This window comes from Dermochelys coriacea, chromosome 1 (genome assembly GCF_009764565.3).
Source record: "Dermochelys coriacea isolate rDerCor1 chromosome 1, rDerCor1.pri.v4, whole genome shotgun sequence".
NCBI classification, from domain to species: Eukaryota; Metazoa; Chordata; order Testudines; family Dermochelyidae; genus Dermochelys; species Dermochelys coriacea.
In genome coordinates, this window is record NC_050068.2 from 243723394 (window position 1) to 243743580 (window position 20187).

At 50.2% G+C, this 20187-nt stretch overlaps 1 protein-coding gene across 1 annotated transcript in view; it reads left to right on the top strand.

Moving 5' to 3' along the window:
• LOC119856421 (sodium- and chloride-dependent betaine transporter-like) overlaps positions 1-20187 on the top strand; it is a 74119-nt gene that overhangs the window by 14038 nt on the left and 39894 nt on the right. Inside the window, exons 2-3 of the mRNA XM_043517968.1 lie at positions 9121-9330; positions 19950-20084. Of these exons, the coding sequence (XP_043373903.1) occupies positions 9213-9330; positions 19950-20084 (253 nt within the window). The 5' untranslated portion in view covers positions 9121-9212. The remainder of the gene's footprint in view (positions 1-9120; positions 9331-19949; positions 20085-20187) is intronic.

Sequence of the window (20187 nt, forward strand, 5' to 3'; positions counted from 1 at the left end):
GCCTTGCTATAAGCAAGAACTTACACCAGGACTTGATTTGGCTCAGAAGGTAGGTACAAAGTAGAGATGGCCCCCTAACCAGAGCCTCTCTCAACTTTGGGGATGTTGGGATACAATTGTAGGTCTGAGCTTTCTGGCTCAGGCCTGTCTCTAGTGGGCCAAATTGTGACACATTTTCCAACCCCCATGATTTTCTCATGAGTCTTGTGATATCTGTTGTTTTTCTTAATGCTCCTGGAGGTACTGTAGTTTTAAAAAACAGATAACTAAGAGAGCGAGAAAGAAAGATCTTAATTCTCATGTAATTCTCTAATTCTCATAGTTGTGGAGAAAAGCTTGAAAATGTGACCCGATTGCACACTAAAGACTAACAAACCAAAAAGTAAATACAAAAAATCCCCAGATGTATTATTTTTAAAAAATCATGTTTTTATGCTAATATCATGAGTTTTTGACCTGGCCTGATTCCTGATTTTTGTGCCCGGCAATAGTGGAAATCCTAAATGATTCCTGATCCTAACTTTGCAACTTGGACCTATCTCTGGTGCCAAGAGACTAAAGTCTATTCCATGGTTCCACAAATGAGCTTTAGCCATGACTAGGATTTCACTGGAATAATTCATTAGCTGACACTTTTCGCAGACCAGTCGCACGTGAACCTCTGTGTAGAGATCAGTGCTTAATGTAAATCATGTAAGGATCTCCCCGCCCCCGGAGCTGTCCTTCGAATTTATGGGGCCCTACACAGTATTATTAAACTGGTGCCCCTCTGCCTGACTTGGGGCACAGCCACCACCCATTGCTGATGCACACCGAGCGGCAGCCTGGACTTGCAGCCTGGAGGGGAGGGACGAAGCAGCAAAGAGGCTACTGAGCTGCTCAGTGGAGGGTTACAGTTCCCTGCAGAGACCTGACCCCCATATCTCTTTCCTCATGCAGAATTCACCACGCTGGTGCATTCGGCTCTGTGAATATGGCCCCTGCCTTCTGCCTAGTGAGGAGACTCCAGCACATGCTGGGAGTGCGGGAGCTGACCCGTTCTTACCTGCTGTTCTGGTCATAGGCGCTGTCACGGTTCCTTCCCCACTCTGAACTCTAGGGTACAGATGTGGGGACCTGCATGAAAGACCCCCTAAGCTTATTCTTATTAGCTTAGGTTAAAAACTCCCCAGGGTACAAACTTTGCCTTGTCCTTGAACAGTATGCTGCCACCACCAAGCGTTTTAAACAAAGAACAGGGAAAGAGACCCCTTGGAGACGTCTTCCCCCAAAAAATATCCCCCCAAGCCCTACACCCCCTTTCCTGGGGAAGGCTTGATAATAATCCTCACCAATTTGTACAGGTGAACACAGACCCAAATCCTTGGATCTTAAGAACAGTAAAAAATCAATTAGGTTCTTTAAAGAAGAATTTTAATTAAAGAAAAGGTAAAAGAATCACCTCTGTAAAATCAGGATAGTAAATACTTTACAGGGTATTCAGATTCAAAACACAGAGGATCCCCCTCTGGGCAACACCTTAAAGTTACAGAAAACAGGAATAAACCTCCCTCTTAACACAGGGAAAATTCACATAAAACAAAAGATAAACTAATCCGCCTTGCCTGGCTTACCTACTACCTTACTGGTTGCAATATTGGAGTCTTGGGTTAGGATGGATTGGAGAAGATGGATTTCTGTCTGGCCTCTCCCGATCCCAAGAGAGAACAACCACATAAACAAAGAGCACAAACAAAAGCCTTCCCCCCCCCGCCAAGATTTGAAAGTATCTTGTCCCCTTATTGGTCCTTTGGGTCAGGTGCCAGCCAGGTTAGCTGAGCTCCTTAATCCTTTACTGCTAACAGGATGTTGCCTCTGGCCAGGAGGGATTTTATAGCACTGTATACAGAAAGGTGGTTACCCTTCCCTTTATATTTATGACAGGTGAGGACTCTGTGGGTGGATTCTCTGGGGCTGGAGCACCCACAGGGAAAATGTAGTGGGTGCAGAGCACCCACTGGTGCCAAGCTCCCCCGTCAACTCTCCTGCCCCCAGCGCCTCTTGCGTGCTGGCGGCCCCAAGCTTACCAACTCCTCCCCCTTCCTCCCAGCGTTTCTGGAGCGCTGTGAAAAGCTGATTTGCGGTGTTCAAGGTCTGGAAGGGAGGGGGAGGAGTGGGGATGGGGCATGCTTGGGGGAGGGGGTGGAGCAGTGGCGGGAAGAGGTGGGGCGGGGCCTGGAGCAGGGATGGGGGTCAAGCACCTCCTGGCAAGATGGTTCTATGGTCCTGGTGGTGCCCTACGCAGCTGCGTGTGCTGTATATGCCTAAGGACGGCCCAGCCTTTCTCCTATGCAGAAGTTAAGATGGCACCTTCAGCTGAGTCGTGGCTTTCTACCTTAGCCCTGACTTCTCTTTACCACTCTCAAATGTCAGCTACCAATGTGAAGGTGTTGATGTTAATGGGACCCATTCATGTGGGTTTGGGCTAGGTTTAAATTCATTAGCAAATCGAAAAGACCATATGCATGCTGGGGAAATGTATCATGTGAGTGTTCTCTAATACTTTTTAATGAATATGATGTTCAACGCAATTTAGGATGTACTATAGAAAGAGAGACGTTATGGTTAAAACCTGTTAGCTGGTCATTATTTGTAGAGCTGGATTAAATTTTTTCAGCAAATAGTAAATTTGATGAAAAATGCATCTGTGGTGGACACTAAAACTATTCATGAAATTGGGTGAAATTTGGCAAATAGTTTTGGCCAAAAAAAAGGAAATGGAAAATCTTTGAAAAAATCAAAACAGTTTTTTTGCCATTTCAAAATGAAACATTTCAACGTTTTTTTTTCAAAATGAAACATTTTGACCATTTTGAAATGTTTTGTTTTTGACTTTTCATTTTAAGAGGATATTTCATTTAGAAGTTTAGCTAAATAAAAAACACACAAAAAAAAGAGTAAAGAGTGCCTGGAAATCACCTGAAATGAACTCCCTCTTCCAAATCATTTCAAGTTGAAACTATTTTTCTTTTCCATTTCAGCAGTGGGGAAAATTGTTTGTTAGAACCAAACCTATTTTTTTCTCCCAGATTTTCCCTTTTGTCTACTGAATTGAAAAATCAGCCCTGCAGAGCTCCGGCTCCAGCCTGAGCCCAAATGTCTATACCACACTTTTACAGTCCTGCAGCTTGAACCCTGCAAGCCTTAGTCAGCAGACATGGGCCAGCCATGGATGTTTAATTGTCATGTAGCCATATCTTGCCTGTCTAATCTTATTATATCCTGCCCTTCATTAAAGTATCTGAGCATTTCACACATTTATAGAAGTGTATGTAAAAATCTCTCTCTCGCTCTCTAATTTCAGGGACTTTGTGTCTTTTTGCCTTTTTTTGTTTGTTTGTGAGGTTGGATCCTAGTGTGAAGGTTTTGTTCTTCTTCGAGTGCTTGTTCATGTCAGTTCCATTCTAGCTGTGCCCATGTGTGCGGCCGTCAGAGATTTTTGCCTTAGTGGTACCTGTAGTGCCGGCTGTGGTTAGGGTCCCAGTGGGATTTTGCCACAGGTGGGGCATGCCTCGGTCTCCCGGGTTCAAGCCTTGTTCAGACTGCAGCAGGCCTATGCCTGTGAGTGACCTCCACAACAGCTGCCTTAAGTGCCTGGGGGAGTCGCACGTTAAAGAGCGGTGTCAGATCTGCAAAAGCTTTCAGCCCCACACCCAGAAGGGGCAGGACATCTGCCTCAGGGCTCTCCTGATGGAGTCCACCCTTCACCTGGCTTTTGAGTCATCTGGGCAGGTTGCACCAAGTGCCTCAGCCTCCATGCGCAGCGCACCACCAGCACCCAACTCCTCCTAGCACCATTCACCATTGCTGGTGCCAAAGAAGAAGTGCTCCCCAGCACTGAGCAAGAAAGCCCAGGAGTCATTTATCAAGGGATTCCGACCTGCCCACCAGACTGCTTCAGAGCCATGTGATTGTGCCTTCCCAGCTGGGGCGCCCAGCCCCCTGAAAGGTCCACCACCGACTCTTGGGAGCGTTATGGGACCCGCACTCCTGCCTGCACCTTCATCAGCTCAGGCTCCCACAGCACAGAGATTAGACAGGTCTCCATCTGCTCCGCTGACAACCCTGGCACCGCAGGACCCAGTTCAGGCTCCCCAAGAGGGCAAACCCACCAGTAAGACCACTCAGGGAACACGGAACCAAAGTTGGTCACCGAACAGAGGGTGTTGATCTTCACTGCTGCGGCAGGAATCTCGAGCAGATCCCAATCGCATCACTGGTTGTCCAGGTGAGCTTTCAGATCCCCAAGGCGCTACTTTCTGGCACGGAGCCGACTCTCCCTTTACTTTTCCCGGCACTGTTCGCTGTCTTGACAGTCATCCTCTAGGCATTGGTCCTGATCACTAGCACGGGTGGGAATGTTCCTCATCCTGGTACCGGTCCACCTGGCACCAGTTCCGCTCTCCATGCTGCAGTTACTGTTCAGTTATGCCCAGGTAACGGTCACTGGTAGGCACGACCAGCAAACAAACTCAGGCTTCGACAGCTCCTCCCTGGTCACCGGAAGGTGGTTCCTCCGGTATGGAGGACCAGTTCAGCCCATCGCCACGGTCTCATCGATGTGGCTGGGCACAGGAGCCCGTTCCCTTATTGGCAGCACCACTAGGGCAGCCTGGCTAGTGGCAAGCACAGTGGCTGTATTGGAGCACATGGGGCATGTACCCATCGTGACGATGCCTCCTTCACAGCACTCCTCGGTGGCCGCAACGGAACAGCGAGTGGCAGCCCCACCGGCACTGGACCCAGTACAAAAAGGCTGTTCTGAGGTCAGGGCGGAGGAACCTTTGCCCACCCCAAAGCCTCTTTCTCGGACGGTGGTCAAGACCCCAGCCCCCCACCGGCTGTCCAGTCTTCCTCGTCCAGACGAGGTGGTCGTGGGACTTTCTAGAGCTAGCTCACCAAATGACTTTCAGGAGCATCAAATCCTTCTCCGGCGTGTGACCAAGAACTTGGGGCTTGAGGTGCAAGAGATGGCAGAGCAGGAGAACACCCTTTTCAACATCCTCTCTACCTCTACGCCTGGCCTGGTCACCCTGTCGGTGCATGAGGGGGTCCTCAAGATAACCAAGGCTTTGTGGCACACCCCCTTCTCCATCCCACCCACCTTGAAACGGTCTGAGAAATAATACTTTGTGCCGGCCAAAGGTTTCGAATACCTTTAAACACACCCACCCCCTGGCTGGCTGGTTGTTTCTACGGCCAATGAAGAGGATAAGCAGGTCCCCACCACCTCCTCGATTCCCAAAAAGGAGGACACTAAAAAACTTGATTTATTTGGGAGAAAGATTTATTCTACCGCCAGCCTGCAATTTTGCGTGGCAAATCATCAGGCCCTGCTGGGCTGATACAATTTTAATCTCTGGGACAATCTCAAAAAGTTCCAGAAATCCCTCCCTTAGGGGTTGGCCCAAGAGTTTGGCAGTCTGGTGGAGGAGGGCACCGCGGTGGCCAGATGCTCCCTGAAAATGGCGTGGATTTGGTGGGAAGGGTGGTTGCATTGGCGGTGTTCATGTGACATAGTTCCTGGCTCCAGACAGCAGGCCTCTCTCAGGAGATGCAGGCTGCAATCCAGGACCTCCCTTCGATGGAGCTGGTCTGTTCTCGGATCAAACAGATACCAGGCTGCACGGGTTGAAGGATGCCAGGGCTACCCTTCGCTTGTTGGGCATGCACACGCCTCCATCAGACTGCCAAGACCCTGGCAGCCTCGCCAGGGACCTACGAGGACAAGGGACGCTAATTTTAGTCATCATCGCCCTTCGTCCTCCTGTTCACCTGCCCAGCCTGGGGCAGCCAAACACTTAGGGGGCCAGAACCGATTGTTTTGAGGGTGCGCATGAGAGCAACACCCAATGAGCTGGCCAGATCCTACCTGCCCTTTCTTCAACTGACTTTCCCCCTACTGCTTGGCCTGGTAATGGGTTATGTCGGACCACTGGGTCTTGGACGTAATGGCTCGGGGCTATACTCTGCAGTTTATGGCCTCCCTCCCACCCCCATTTTCCCCTCCCTCTTCATGGACCCTTCTCATGAGCAGCTCATTCAGGAGGTACAGGAGCTCCTAAGCTTGGGGGCTGTGCAGGAGGTTCCTTGGGACATGCAGGACCGGTGCAAGGGTATTTTGCACCCTAGGTGAAACTTCCCACACCCCGGCACATCGGTTCATTGAGGGGCAAATCCGAACGAGCCTTTATAGCTCTAACTGCACCTGTTAACCCTTGATTATTAAAAAGATATTTCTTAATGATCAGTAATGAATACAATCATAATATACAGGGGCAGAGGGGATATTTTATTCTTGGGTTATAAATCTTTCCTCTTACAATATAAATCATACATGCTGCTAAGAAGGAAGGTCTTGTGTGAGAGTCACGTGCCTGGGAGTGAGCAGATTCATGTTCTATTCTCAGCTTTTCCTCAGAATTCCTGCAACACACACATTCTTCTCCCTTGCAAGGCAACTCAGAGGAACATCTAGAAGAGCTAGCTCTTAAATAGACACATCCTTGGGCCAACGTGACACCCATATGCCTCATTTTCAATTGAATAGGCACTTTGCCTCCCAAGAACTCCAGCGAGCAGGGATAGGGCGTGTGCATGGCACACCATCCCTAGAGGACATGCTACCATATTTGCAACCAATGTGGAGAAAGGCAGAAGGGGAACATGACCAAGTCTGCAGCCCAGCACCTTTGGAGGGCATTTGTGCACCAAGGGTCCCCAGAGTGAGTCCCTGAAGCAGGACTACTTGCAACCATGTACTATGTGTCCTAGGGTGCAGGACGACACGAATCTGTCAGTTTATGGTTCAAGAGCACTTCAAATGCCATTGCATCTACTAACTGATGATTAGACAATACAGCACTGAAGCACTTGCATAACTTCAACCATGTGAGTAGTCCTGCTATGTTTAAAGTTACTCACATGCTTCAGTGCCTGTAGAATGGGGGCTGGAAAAATGCTGCTACTCTGGATGGAGTTATGTATTACAGTTCCCATGGCGCTGTTTTAAAAATATTAATATTAAAGATTTATATTGCCAGAGGCGTCAACCAAATTGGGGCTCCATTGTGCTAGGAACTAAATTGATACATAGTAAATGATAGTCCGCAGGTGTTTACAGTCTAAAGACGTGATATAACAGGTATATAGGCAAACAACTGGGCAGATTGTCAGTGGTGCGTATGGCTGTAGGATGTTTCCTTTAGAATGAAATCCAAATTAATAGTCACTTGGCATAGCCTACCAAGAATCAACCTTGCAGTTGACAAATCCCACTCAGTTAATTGCTCATCTAACTTTCAGCAGCTTTCATGAAAATCTAGGCTCTTTATCTCTTAGATTAAAAAAAATATATGTATTTCTCTCTCCCCATCCTCTGGAAACCTAACTACTTGGTGGCTTAGTTAATATGAGTGCATTGTTTTTCATTGGACTTTCAAAATATGCTGTGCAAATATTTGAGTAACAGTACCTCAAAAGGCAGAAAAGGGGGGGGGGGAGAAGGTTGTTTTTCCATACTCAACTTTCAAAACCATTTTCTTTCTTTGTGAATTTTTAACAGTATTAAAGTTAGTAAAACAAGACTTGTGCTGTCCAGGCTCATGGGCCCCACCTTCAAACTCTGCTCCCTTCTGCTTCTCTCTTGGAAGGTGTCTGTCTTGGTTGCTATAACTTCGGCTTGTAGGGTATACGAGACCAGGACGCTCATGTCGAAGCTGCCCTAGACAATCTTCTACAAGGACAAGGTCTAGCTGCGTCAACACCCAGCCTTTCTGCCCAAGGTTGTCTCCCAGTTCCACACTGGTCAGGACATTTATTTACCAGTTCTTTGTCCAAAGCCTCATGCAAAGTATGAGGAGAGCAGGCTGCATACCTTGGATGTCAGAAGAGGGTTGGCCTTCTACATTGATAGATCAAGGCCATTCCATAAGTCAACACAGTTGTTTGTTGCTGTCACTGACAAGGTGGAAGGTTGTCCAGTGTTAGCCCAGAAAATCTCGTCTTGGATCATGGCCTGCATCTGCTATTGCTACGAGCTGGCAAGGGTGCCCCCGCTGGTGATCGTGATGGCTCATTTGACTAGGGCACAGGTGTCATCAGCTGCCTTCCTGGAGCAGGTGCCAATCCAAGAGATCTGTCAGGCTGAGACCGGGTCATCCGTCCACATGTTCGTGTCACACAATATGCGCTGACCCAGCAAGTGCGAGACGACGTTGGCTTTGGCAGAGCAGTGCTGCAAGCTGTGAGGTTCTAAACTCTGAGCCCACCTTCATTCATTCTGCTTGTGAGTCTCCTAGAATGGAATCTACATGAGTAAGCACTCGAAGAAGAAAAAAGGGTTACCTATCTTTTGTAACTGTTCTTCGAGATGTATTGCTCATGTCCATCCCATTACTCTGTGCATATCTCTCTATCAGTGTTATAAAGGGCAGACAATTTATGAGTTTACCCTGTATAAGCTTTATACAGAGTAAAACAGATTTATTTGGGGTTTGGATTCCATTGGGAACTGGGTATTTGCGTGCTAGAGACAGGAGCACTTCTTAAGCTGTTTTCAGTTAAGTATGCAGTTTTGGGGGATGTGGTTCAGGCCTGGGTCTGTGTTTGCAGTAGGCTAGCATGTCTTGCTCTACAAGACAGGGTACTGAAGTCCCAAGCTGGCAGGGAAAACTGGCTCAGAGGTAGTCTCAGGACATCAGGTGGCAGTCCCAAGGGGGTCTCTGTGACTCTACCTGTCACACCGGACATTTTAAGAAGGTTTTGTCATCAGTGACAGGGAGGCTGTTGGGAATAAGAGGGGGAGGAGGTGGGTCTAGTCAAAGGGAGGTGGAGATGAAGGTGGGGCCAGGACTCTGTTTCAGTTGACGAATCAGTTGGCTTCCATCTTTTTAGAAACAGCCCCTTGCATGGTGCAACTAGTTCTCAGATGGAGTTTCCCTGGACTATGCTGGGAATTGCCCTGAGCTGAGGCTTCTGTCACAACAATATGAATTTGGGTGGCTGAGTCCCTTCCCAGCTCATTTCACCTGTGTGTCCTGTAACAGCTTCTTATAGTATGTTCTCTGTTTTCCCTCCCAGTTTCCCCTGCTCAGCTGGGCCACGGAGAGTAAAGCAGCTGTGGAGGTGAGCCCAATGGGGGCATAGTGCTGCTCAAAAAAGAGAAGCCTGAAATGGAGGCAAGAGGCCAGTGGAGTAATAAAATGGAGTTTATGCTATCCGTGGCTGGGGAGCTCATCGGCCTGGGCAATGTCTGGAGATTCCCTTATCTCTGTTACAAAAATGGAGGTGGTAAGTCCATAAAAGTGCAGGCTATGTGAGATGTAGGCCGAGGAATATGAGCACCAGAGTAGGCACTTTCATCCGTTCATAAATACATGCCCATATATATGGCGCTTACATATCCGTTCGTATATATACACAGCGCTTTTATCTGTTCATATATACACGATGCTGCCCTTTGGTGGGACACAACTGAGAGTATCAATGCGGGACAAATTGCTTAGAGCATGGCAGTTACATCCCCCTTCACTGCTGCTTCTTGCATGACTTGCTTAATTCCTTAGTCCAGTAAAACTGCAGTAAGTTCTTCACTACTTCACTACTTCACTACTAAGGCCAAACCAGCCAAACAGAGAGGACTTTGGTCTCACCCAACTGGCTAACCATAAGTCATACAATTCCCGTAGAAACTCCAGTTTCCCAGAATCACCACCAGTGCTACTCGTTATGGGGATGAATGGTTACGAAAACCAATACCCCAGTAAAAGAAAAAAGGTTCTCCCGATCCCAAAGGACCAAGCCCCAGACCCAGGTCAATATACCAGTTAGATCTTACCGACAAATCATGCTGTTGCCAATCCTTTAGAATCTAAAATCTAAAGGTTTATTCATAAAAAGAAAAATATAGATGAGAGCTAAAATTGGTTAAATGGAATCAATTACATACAGTAATGGCAAAGTTCTTGGTTCAGGCTTGTAGCAGTGATGGAATAAATTTCAGGTTCAAATAAAGTCTCTGGAGTACATCCACAGCTTGGATGGGTCAATCAGTCCTTTGTTCAGAGCTTCAGTGTAGCACAGTTCCTCCAGAGGTTAGAAGCAGGATTGAAGACAAGATGGGGGAGCTGCAGCAGCCTTTTATAATCTCTTGCCATGTGGCCTCTGCTTTCTTTGTCCTAAAAACAAGCTATCCAGCTCATGGCATGGAAAAACCTTAGAGTTCTGTCTATAGGCATGTTCCTGCATGCCTTGCTGAGTCACAAGGTGTATCTGCCTTCTCTCAGTGGGTCACTGTGTAACTGATGATGGTCCTTAATGGGCATCAAGCAAGCTAGGCTGTGCTGATGCCAAATTGTCTGGGGTGCCACCCAGAAGAATAGCACAAGTTTGAAATACAGACAGTATAAAGCCAATACTTATAACTTTAAATACCAAAATGATGCATGCAAACAGATAGCATAATCATAACCAGCAAACCATAACCTTGTCTTAGACGCCTTATTTGACCCCCTTTATACAAGATTTGATGCCACTACAGGACCTGGGTTGCAACAATGATCTATATGGTTCCAGTTTGTGTCAATAATGTCACAGCCCATACATAGAGACCATGTCCACTCCCATGCCTCCAATGAAGCAATCACGCACTGAGGTAAGATGAGCTGTAGGAGACAAATCTCATTCACGGGTGGATGCTCAGAGTAGCTCTGCCAGACGGAGAGGAGCAATCCAGCTTTCAGTAGGCTCCCCATTTTAATAATGGATGAACCTCTAGGTTTGCCAATTGTAGAGGCAGCCAACAGGTGAGATGCTTACCTAAAATGCAGCTGAATTATCAGAACCTTTGGGGGCTCCCATTCCCAGGGAACCCACCCTGACAGTTCCCCCAACCAACAGTCCCTGGGACCCTTCCTCCCCAGCCCCCATGCATTCCCCCTCCTCTCAGCTATTCCTAAACTCTCTGTGATCATAGCTGATCTTCTGGCAGGGGAAAACGCTTTGTTGCTGTTATCTACTTCAGGGCCTGGGCTCCTCCTCAAGGGCACCTGGACAACTGTTCCCCTATCCGGTATGTTCTGTGACCCAGCTGGTGCTCCCGTCCCCACTAAACTCACCCTTCAGGCCTGACTGGCCCATGATTGTAGCCTTTCTCACAGTACTTTGGTATTTCTGGTAATCCCTGACAGGAAAAACACTTATCCAAACAGAGGTGTGTTGTCCCCAGTGAATTCTAAAGCTGAGTAAGGTTACCAGATTTTCAAAGCCAAAGGGCAAGGCACTTGTCCTGGGGGTAAAGATGAATTTGAGGAGCTTCAGGAAGGTGTGCCTGGGACGATGAGAAAGGAAAGGACACCTCTACCTCTTCCCCAGTAATAGATCTATAAGTAGCCAACTCCTGGCCCGGGGAAACATTCCCTCAGAAACAGTCCATCCCCCTTCACTGCTGCTTCTTGCATAACTTGCTTTATTTCTTAGTCCAGTAAAACTGCAGTAAGATCTTTTACATGGTTAAAAATGAGATTTTTCTAGTGACCGTAAAATGAAACACAGAGCAGCTGGGGGTGGGAGATAATTGAATGTCACCAGTTTGTTTATAAAAATGGTTGGATTTTGGCTTATTAAGGAAAATTAAAACTAAAAGAACATAGTCCTGTAAGATATTAAGAACACACCTTGTGCTTCCATTCCATTCCATGGTCAGGTCCTGAGATAATGTTTACAATCATATATACCACTCCCCCTTTGACTTCCCATTCAGTAAAGGCCAGGTCACAGTGACCTTGCATTTGGGTCTCTTTTTTCCCAGGTGAAACAGGAGTATGAGGATTGATAATCCTTGCAGTCACTATCATGACCAGTATAACTGAAAAGGCTATTGCATACTTTCTGTTGCATTAAAAATTACTAAATTATTTGCCTCAGTGATTATTTCTAATGTAGCTGTAACATATCAGGCTGTGATCTTATTAAATCTCTCAAACTGGACACAGCTGGGTCTGGGCAAAACTTGCCTGGGAGACTACCACAGAAAATTCAAGATGCTGCAGAAAGTGGTTTTCATGTTTTAGTACAAAGCACCCTTCCTGTTGAGAACCAATGGCTCAGAACTGTGTTGGGTGGAGGAGGGGGTCGGCTGACCACTTGTACAGTCATGAGAGCTTCCATGTCATTTTTTGCAAAAGTAGATGTTATCCTGGTATCCTGGCCAGCACTTTGGGAACTTCAGAATGGAAAGAAGTTTTATAAATGTAAGGTGGCACTCTTTTAAATGGCTATTGATTAAATTGATCAGCCCAGGACAATCAGAATCAGAAAACAGGGTATGGGATCCTCCCTATGGATTCATCTAATCAAGTACTGGGTAATACTGTTGCCTCACAAGAACTCTGACCAAAGGTCTTTTATGTGGCTGTGCAGTGAGGCGGTGTGGCTCCTCGCCGCCCCGGAGAGAGATGAGTCCCTCCAGACACCAGAGTGGGCAGAGCCAGGGAGGTCTAAGACTGCCCCCAAGAGGGTCAGGCATTGCCCAGGAGTATAAAGGCCTGACCTCAGAGCTCACTGGGAGAGCAGCCGCTGGGGAGGTCTGACGCCTCCGGCCTAGCTCGCAACTGGGAAACCCCAGCGGCATGCAGTAAACCCGAGGACTGGCCCGACCTACCCTGTGCCAGCTACCCGGAGGAGTTGCCAAGCCTGCCCCGTGCCAGCTACCCGGAGGAGTTGCCAAGCCTGCCCCGTGCCAGCTATCTGGATGAGTTGCTGAGTCTGCCCCACGCCAGCTACCAGGAGGAGTTGCCGAGTCTACCCCTCGCCAGCTATCCCAAGGAACCCATGGTGCTGGACCCCCCCTGCGGACACCACCTTGACCCAGGTACCTCAAGAGGGAGAATCTGGAAGTAGCCTGGGGGCAGCCGACCCTAGTCTGGCTGCGACACTGCCAGAACCCATGTCAGTGTGTTGCGGCCAGGATCTGCACTGACGCAGCAGCAGGTCTCCTGCTTGCTGCTAGGGCCCCGGATTGGGACGCAGTGGAGTGGAAGGGCCTGCGTCCCCCCTGCCACCCAACAGGGTGGCAGTCTCCCCCTCTCCCAGGCCCTTTGGGACCTAGGGCCTGGGCTCACTGTGTATCTACTGTTATTGCTCAGCCCCGGCCTGAGGGCCTGACTCACCATTGCCCTGCCCTGACTTAGGGCCTGGGCTTACTGTTTATACTGTTGTTGCTCCGCCCCTGCCTGAAGGCCTGAGCACCTGACTCACCATTGCCTCGCCCTGACCTAGTGTCTGGGCTTACTGTGTTTATTTCTGCCCTCACAAAGGCTGCAGAGGAAGATTCCCACGGCCAACCTAATTCCCCACAAGACATCTTCCCGAGTTTAGTGAGGCGGTATGGTTCCCGCCGCCCCGGAGAGAGATGAGCCCTGGCTAATCTGTCTACACGTGATGGAGAACATGGGCATGATCCCTCGACCCCTGTGAGAAGGGGTCTCGGGGGGGGAACATACCCCAGAAAGAGCCATGGATATGGACAAACTTATCAAGTTCCTGACTGAGAGCCAGGAGCGGCAGCTGGCGGCCCAGCTCCAGAAGCAGCAGCAGCAGTTCATCATGCAGCTGGGAGCACAGCAGAAGCAGCTGATTCGGGACCTGGGGGTTCAGAACCAGGAACACCAGTGACAATGCTTGCAGCAGCTGGCAACGATACTGCCTCGCCCCACAGAGCCCCAGACGGGAGACATGGCCGGGTCACCCCACACCACCGCGCTGGTGCGGCTGACCGAGATGGGACCTGATGATGACCCCAAAGCCTTTTTGGTAACTTTTGATAGGGTGGTGCTGATTGCGGGATGGGCCCCTGACCAACAGGCCACTCTCTTGGCCCCATACTTGACTGGGCAGCCCAAATGGCATATAGAGGGCTGTCTATGGAGGATGCAAGGGACTATAGCAGGTAAAGGCAGCAATCCTGGATGCCTTGTATGTTTGCCCGGAAACCTTTCGGCATCGGTTCCAGAGCCAGACCTACCCCACAGGCACCAGACCCCAGCTGGTAGCCCAAGAGCTGAAGGAAGCATGCAAGCGGTGGCTACAGCCAGAGAGGAGACTGAGGACGAGGTCACGGAACAAATTATTTTATAACAGTTCGTACACATCCTCCCGGCATGAGGAAGGGCCTGGGTGCTTCGCCGTCGGCCAGCGATGCTAGCCACCGCCATCGCATTGATGGAAGACTTCCTCGTGGCTGAAGCGCCGGTGGGACCAGCTGCCAGAGCACCCTAAACCCAAAAAGAAAGGGGGCATTCAGACCAAAGTGCGGAGTCTCCCCTGCGGGCAAGAGGCTCACTTGGGGCTTTGGGCCAGATGCCCTAAACTCCCACCTCAACAAGGATCTGTGCCCACTGTATTGAATGTCCTGAGGACCAATTGGAGTCCACACTGGGGTCCAACAGGAGCCTCCACCTGGGGTGGCCGCCTGGAAATTGGGCCCTGTTTTTTTTGTTTTTTTTTTTGATGCGGGAAATATCACTTGCAGCGTGACTGCACTGAGATGGATTGCAGCTTCGGCCACATCTGTGCAGGAGAGACCCGGGCCTGGCTGCCACAGGTCCCCAAGATCACAGTTCTGGTAGTTGTCGGGGACCACCTAACCCTGGCCCTGATCAATTCAGGCTGTGGCCAGATGCTAATCCATCAGATTTTGGGGCCCCGGGCTGACCCCCACCTGGGGACGATCCAGCTGCAATGCATCCATGGCAGCGTGCGGACCTCCCCCAGTGCCTGGATCCCACTAATGGTGGCCTCGGTCACACAACGGATGGTTGTCAGCCTGGCTCCTTGACTAGCCTACCAGGTGATTCTGGGGCAGGACTGGCCAGTGTTCGAGGAGATCCTCTGCTCGACCCTTGCGCTGGAAGGAGATTGCCCCAAGGCTCAACCGCAGGAGGAGACCTCGGACCCCGAGGGAGGGACCGAGGACCCCCTGCCTGGGCCGACAGTTGAACCGCGACTTAACACCAACTTTTGCCATGATCAAAAAGCAGACCCCACTCTTAGTTGGGTCTACAAACAACTAGCCACTGTCGAGGGAGCCGTGATCGACCCACATTGTGCATATCAGTGGCCCTGTTTCGAGTCTACGCCATGACCATCTTTACCAGGTGGAATGGGATCCATGCACGGAAGAACCACGGACGCAGCTGCTGGTGCCTTGGTGCCACCGATGAGCAGTAATGAAGCTCTCACACGACATCCCTGCCGCAGGGCACTTGGGCCATGAAAAGACCCTCGCCCAGATTTTGACGTAGTTCTTCTGGCCCGGTTTTCACCAGGAGGTGAGGAACTATTGTAGCTCCTGCCCAGAGTGCCAGTTAGCGTCTTCCCCCACAGGTGCCAAAGGCCCCTTTGGTTCCCATGTCCATAGTAGAGATGTCATTTGAGCATGTGGCCATGGGCCTGGTGGGCCCGCTCCTGAGAAGTACCGCGGGATTCCACTATGTGCTGGTCATCCTTGATTATGCCGCCCATTTTCCCAAGGCTGTGCCATTGCGGAGCACCACTGCCTGAACCATCGCTGATGAACTCGAGTGGGCCTGCCCTGGGAAATCCTAACAGACCAGGGCACCAATTTCACCTCCTGGCTGTTGCAGCAGGTATGTGTGCTCCTGGGAGTTAAACACTTACACATCTCTGTCTACCACCCGCAGATTGACGGGCTGGTGGAACGATTCAATCGGACCCTGAAGGAGACGTTGCGCAAGTTCCCCCCAGAGGAGCAATGCCGGTGGGACCAGATATTCCCACCCTTACTGCTGGCAATCTGCGAGGTACCCCAGTCATCAACAAAATTTTCTTTGTTTGAGCTACTATATGGCCGCCACCCATGGGGCCTGTTAAATTTAACGCAGGAGACATGGGAGCAGTCTCCATCTCCAACCCAGGGCCTCCTGAAGTATGGTCTCCAGCTCCAGGAGCACCTCGTTCAGGCTGGAGCCCTAGCACACAAAAACTTAAAAGCCGCGCAGGAAGCCCAGGCACAAACCTATAACCAGAAAGCGTGGGTCCGTGCTTTTGAGCCAGGTGATCGGGTCCTGCTCCTCCCACCGTCGAGCGAATCGAACCTGCTGGCCCGTTGGCAGGGACCCTATGAGGTGGCCCGGAAGGTCGGGCCCGTCACCTATAAGGTCCACCAGCCCGACCGGCGCAAGAAGACCCAGCAATGTTACGTGAATCTATTGAAACCATGGCGAGAGCGGGAGGGCCTATTAATTAACCCTTACCCGCCAGAATCAGAGTTGCGTCCTAGCGCGCCCCTGACAGAGGACCCTGCAGGCCCCCAGCTCGGCGACGTACTCACAGAGGAGCAGCGAAAGCAGGCCCAATGCCTCCTGCATGCTTTCAGGAGAACCTTTATGGTCCTACCTGGTTACATGACCTTGGTCCATCATGCCATCCAGACCGAGCCAGGGAAGGTAATCTGGGAGACGAGCAGGCCCCTGCTGCACCGAATGCGGCAGGAGGTTGAGGAGGAAGTACAGGCCAGGCTAGCCCTAGATGTCATCGAGCCATTGCAGAGTGAGTGGCGCTGTCCAATGGTCTTGGTTTCCCGATGCAACACGGTACTCCTGTATAGACTTCCGGGGGCTCAACACCATCTCAAGGTTTGATGCATATCCTATGCTCCATGTGGATGAACTGCTTGGCCACCTAGGGGATGCCTATTTCATCACCACCCTCGACCTCAGTAAGGAGTACTGGCAGAACCCGCTCGACTTCATTTCTAAGGAGAAGACGGCATTCGCCACCCCAACGGGACTTTACCAATTTACCCAAATGCCTTCTGCCTCCTTGGTGACATTCCAACACCTTCTGCCTCCTTGGTGACATTCCAACAACTAATGGATCACCTTCTACGGCCCCATCAAAACTATGCTGTGGCATCTTTGGATGATGTAGTCTACAGCTGCCAGTGGGAGGACCACCTGGAACGTGTAGCTGCGGTCCTGAGATCCTGGTGAAAGGCGGGACTAACGGCCAATCCAAACAAGTGTTGCATTGGATGGTAAGAGGCAACATACCTCGGATACACCATAGGGGGAGGATGAGTGAAATCCCCTTTGGAGAAAGTTCAAGCACTGAAAGCCTGCCCACCACCCACTGCGAAACGCCAAGTGCGGCAATTCCTGGGGCTCGCCGGCTCCTATCGGTGATTCATCCCCCCCGTTCGTTTCCATCGCAGCTCCCTTAATGGGACTTTTGACTAAGGACAGCCCCCGGTGTGTGCTGTGGACTCAAGAATGTGAAGACTCCTTCCGGACACTCAAGGAGTGCCTCTGCCAGGAGCCAGTCCTATATAGTCCACAATTTGACCGTGACTTCATCCTCCACATGGACACCTCAGAGGTAGGGCTCGGGACTGTCCTGTCCCAAGAAGACCATCCAATGTTATATCTTAGCCAGAAATTATTCCCCTGCGAGAATAACTACGCGGTAATAGAGGAAGAAGCACTTGTAGCTAAATGGGCCTGTGATGACTTGCGGTACAACCTCCTTGGGGCCCTATTTACACTAGTCACGGACCATGCCCCGCTCCAGCGGTTAACCAGAATGAAAAACAACAACAGTAGACTAATGCGCTGGTAACTGGCATTACAGCCCTATGCTTTCACCATCTGGCATAGGGCCTACAAAGACCATGCAAATGCTGACTTTCTCTCCTGCCTAGGAGGGATGGAAGAGCCTGGCCCCAACGAGCGGGAGCCAAACTTGAGGGGATGTGTGTGTGTAGTGAGGCGGTGTGGTTCCCCATCGCCCCGGAGAGAGACGAGTCCCTCTGGACACCAGAGTTGGTGGAGCCAGGGAGCTGAGCCCGCCCTCCCAGAGGGTCAGGCGTTGCCCCAGAAGTATAAAGTTCCGACCTCAGGGCTCACTGGGAGAGCAGCCGCCGGGGAGGCCAGACGCCTCTGGCCTAGCTCGCGACTGGGAAACCCCAGCGGCCTGCAGTATACTTGAGGACTGGCCCGACCTGCCCTGCGCCAGCTACCCGGAGGAGTTGCTGAGTCTACCCCTCGCCAGCTATCCCGAGGAACCCCTGGTGCTGGACCCCCCCTGAGGACACCACGCTGACCCAGGTACCTCAAGATGGGGAGTCTGGAAGTAACCCAGGGACAACCAACCCTAGTCTGGCTGTAACATTGCCAGAATCCATGTCAGTGTGTTGTGGCCAGGATCCCCACTGACGCAGCGGTGCATCTTCTGCTTGCTGCTAGGGCCCCAGGCTGGGACGCAGTGGAGTGGGAGGGCCAGTGAGTGGCAGTCCCCCTCTCCCAGGCCCTCTGTAACCTAGGGCCTGGGCTCACTGGGTATCTACTGTTGTTGCTCAGCCCCTGCCTGAGGGCCTGACTCACCATTGCCCCACTCTGACCTAGGGCCTGGGCTTACTGTGTTTATTTCTGCCCTCACAAAGGCCGCCGAGGAAGACTCCCGCGGCCGAACTAATTCTCCATCTTCCCAAGTTTAGTGAGGTGGTGTGGTTCCCCGCTGCCCAGGAGAGATGAGCCCCGGCTAACCCCTCTACAGGTTGTGAAAGGAGCAACTGCCTTTAGCTGAATATGTACAGGATCTATGTTTCCTACTTCATGAACTTGGACTGATCCTGCCTGGATGTGACAGGTCTGCTCATCCTAGGTCCCCTGCAGCTATAGTACATCTGTGGTGTAGGGAATATTTTGATGTTGCTCTTTATTTTAACATTATTGGCATAAGAACAAGGGGAAATGCACTTTATTTAGACCCAATTGTTAATGATCCGTCATAGGAAGGAATGTGGGTCTGCAAGACTGATTCTGGCAAGGGAGAAACAGATCTAAGAAGAACGAGATTTGCCTTTGAGAGAAGGAGCCCAAATCTTTGTTCCAAACATCTGTGTTTTTTTTTTTAATCAGAGGACGGGGGCAAAGGATGGGAATCTATACCATTTGTTCCCTGGTTTCAGAGTAGCAGCCGTGTTAGTCTGTATTCGCAAAAAGAAAAGGAGTACCGGTGGCACCTTAGAGACTAACAAATTTATTAGAGCATAAGCTTTCGTGAGCTACAGCTCACTTCATCGGATGCATTTGGTGGAAAAAACATCCGGTGGTTTTTTCCACCAAATGCATCCGATGAAGTGAGCTGTAGCTCACGAAAGCTTATGCTCTAATAAATTTGTTAGTCTCTAAGGTGCCACCGGTACTCCTTTTCTTTTTGCATTTGTTCCCTGTGTCTGATGAAGCCCTGAGGGCTGCTGTTTCAACCAGGAGGGAATGGCATTTGCCTGCCTTGTGTCTGCCCTTAGACTGGGGTGGGTGGTTCTTAAGTTTGGAATCCAGCTGGTCTCTTTGGAAAGGCAAATTAGGAGAGGGAGAAGGAAAGGCTGGAGGCTAAACCAAGATCCTGGCAGCAGTTTAGAATCAACTTGAGAGAGCTGTCCTGTTACTACTGGGTAAGGAGGACCCAGTTTGGATACAATAAAATTTCCTCTTACCTTCCCAAACCTTTGCTCAAACCAGTTTTAAGGGTTGAAAAATATAGTCAACGTTTATTTTCTGTGGGCTTTTCTTATCTTCTTGCCTTTCTGCTCTTTCAGATTCTGGCCAGGACCAGACGCAGAAGTGCTGAAATAGCATAAGGACGGTGGTGCTTGTGATATTTCCAGGACAAGAAGAAGAAAGCCGAGAGACTGTTCTCTTGCAAGATCTGCACAGTTTTGCAGGCCCAACAGGGCCATTTAGTTCAGATAGGCATCTATAGTCAAGGGTGTTTACCTGAGCCTTGATGGTACATCTCGCTTGTTAGTGTACCTGGTAATGGGTGGTTATGATAATGTAGAGTAGTAAAGATTCCTCCATTTGCCCCCCTCTCTCTCTCTCTCTCTGCAGGTGCCTTCTTCATCCCCTACCTCATCTTCCTCTTCACCTGTGGGATCCCAGTGTTCTTCCTGGAGACAGCTCTAGGACAGTACACCAACCAGGGAGGGGTCACCGCCTGGAGGAAGATCTGCCCTCTCTTTGAAGGTGAGTCAATTAATGGGTTTCTCAGGTCCATGATGAAATTTCTGGGTCTGATAGGTTTTTGTGTGAAAAATTTCAAAAGGTCTAGTTCTTGTTCTGAAGCAGA